Source organism: Kogia breviceps, chromosome 14, assembly GCF_026419965.1.
Source record: "Kogia breviceps isolate mKogBre1 chromosome 14, mKogBre1 haplotype 1, whole genome shotgun sequence".
NCBI classification, from domain to species: Eukaryota; Metazoa; Chordata; class Mammalia; order Artiodactyla; family Physeteridae; genus Kogia; species Kogia breviceps.
This window is the reverse complement of record NC_081323.1, coordinates 41,408,875-41,410,812: the sequence shown is the minus strand read 5'-3', so window position 1 is coordinate 41,410,812 and position 1,938 is coordinate 41,408,875. Positions and strand designations below refer to the sequence as shown.

Sequence of the window (1,938 nt, the reverse complement as noted above, 5' to 3'; positions counted from 1 at the left end):
ATTGTACATCTTCATCAGAGCTCTTGGATGACCAGATGCATTGTCAATGAGCAGTAATGTTTTGAAAGGAATTTTTTTCTAAGCAGTAGTTCTCAGCAGTAGGTTTAAAATATTCAGTAAACCATGTTGTTAACAGATGTGCTGTCATCCAGAATTTGTTGTCCCATTTATAGAGCATAGGCAGAATACATTTAGCATCATGGTCCTAGGACTTTCAGAATGTTAAATGAGCATTGGCTTCAACTTCAAGTCACCAGCTGCATTAACCCTTAATGAGAGTGTCAGCCAGTCTTCTGAAGGTTTGAAGGCAGGTATTGACTTCTCCTCTCTAGCTATGGAAGTCTTAAATGGCATCTTCTTCCACTAGCAGGCTGTTTTGTCTACATTGACAATCTGTTGTTTAGTGTAGCCAGCTTCATTAATTATCTTAGCTAGATCTTCTGGGTAACTTGCTGCAGCTTCTGCATCAGCCCTTGCTGCGTTGCCTTGCACTTTTGTGTTATGGAGAGAGCTTCTTTCCTTAAATCTCATGAACCAATCTCTGCTAGCTTCAGACTTTTCTTCTAAAGATTCCTCACTTCTCTTATCCTTTATAGAATTGAAGAGAGTTAGGGCTTTGCTCTTGATTAGGCTTTGGCATATGGGAATGTTGTGGCTGGTTTGATCTTCTATCCAGACTACTAAAACTTTCTTCATATAAGCAATAAAGGTCTTCCACTTCCTTATCATTTTTGTGTTCATTGGAGCAGCAGTTTTAATTTCCTTCAAGAGCTTTTCCTTTGTATTCACAAGTTGGCTAAAGAAGCCTAGCTTTTGGCCCATATAGGTCTTCAACATGTCTTCCTCACTAAGTTTAATAATGTCTAGCTTTTGATTTAAAGTGAGAGACATATGACTCTTCCTTTCATTTGAATACTTAGAGACCATTGCAACATTGTTCATTGGCCTAATTTCAACATTGTTTTGTTTCAGGAATTAGGGATGCCTGAGGAGAGGGAGAGTGATAGGGGAATGGCTGATTGGAGGAGCAGTCAGAACACACACAACATTTATCAATTAAGTTTGCCATCTTATATGGGCACTGTTCATGATACTCCAAAACAATTACTATAGTAAAATCAAAGATCACTGGCCACAGATCATCATAACAAATATAATAATAATGAATTTGAAATATCGTGAGAATTATCAAAATGTGACACATAGACATGAAGTAACCATTTGGAAGAATGGCACTGACAGACCTGCTTGATGCAGGGTGCCACAAACCTTCAATTTGTAAAAAACACAGTATCTACAAATCTCAGTAAAGGTAAATAAAACAGGTATGCCTGTATGGCAAAGGCTAAAAGTTAAAGGATAGAAAAAGCTGGTATAGGTATATTATCATAAATGAAGAATATCATTAATTGAAAAGCATTGTTATAGTTTTAGAGGAGGCATCATGATCATAAAAGTTTGAAATCACAAGGAAAATATAAAAAATAAAATTTTGTACATCTAATAACATAGCTTCAAATATATAAAACAAAAAATCTAAAGAACTTCAAGGAGGAAAAATAAAGTCACAATTATAGTTCGATTGAAAAATTCTTTCTCCATAAATAATAGGAGACCAAAAATTTTTTAAATAAACCTTCACCATTAGTCTTCCATTTCTCCTTATTCCCTAAACACCCACTCTAAGTTATGTGAGCCCTTGGATGCATATAAAAATATATGGTTTTCTTTATGTGTGCAGCTATTATTATATTTATATTATTTAATAAAGAATTATGTGCATTTCCACTTCCAGAATTATAGTAAGCTAGGTTATTCAGACCACTCTTCCTACAAGTCAACTAAAATTTGGGATAAAATAGCACTGATAGTTTAGTAGACTTGCAGTCCAATATCTAGTTAAATTTCAGAAATATAAGAGCATTCTGTGGGTTTTGT

At 34.8% G+C, this 1,938-nt stretch overlaps 1 protein-coding gene across 1 annotated transcript; it reads right to left on the bottom strand.

The window, feature by feature from the left end:
- Positions 1–363: 363 nt before the first annotated feature.
- On the bottom strand, positions 364–942 carry LOC136792597 (tigger transposable element-derived protein 1-like). Its single transcript, XM_067013690.1, has one exon. The coding sequence runs from the start codon at positions 940–942 to the stop codon at positions 364–366; it is 579 nt and encodes a 192-aa protein (XP_066869791.1).
- Positions 943–1,938: the final 996 nt, after the last annotated feature.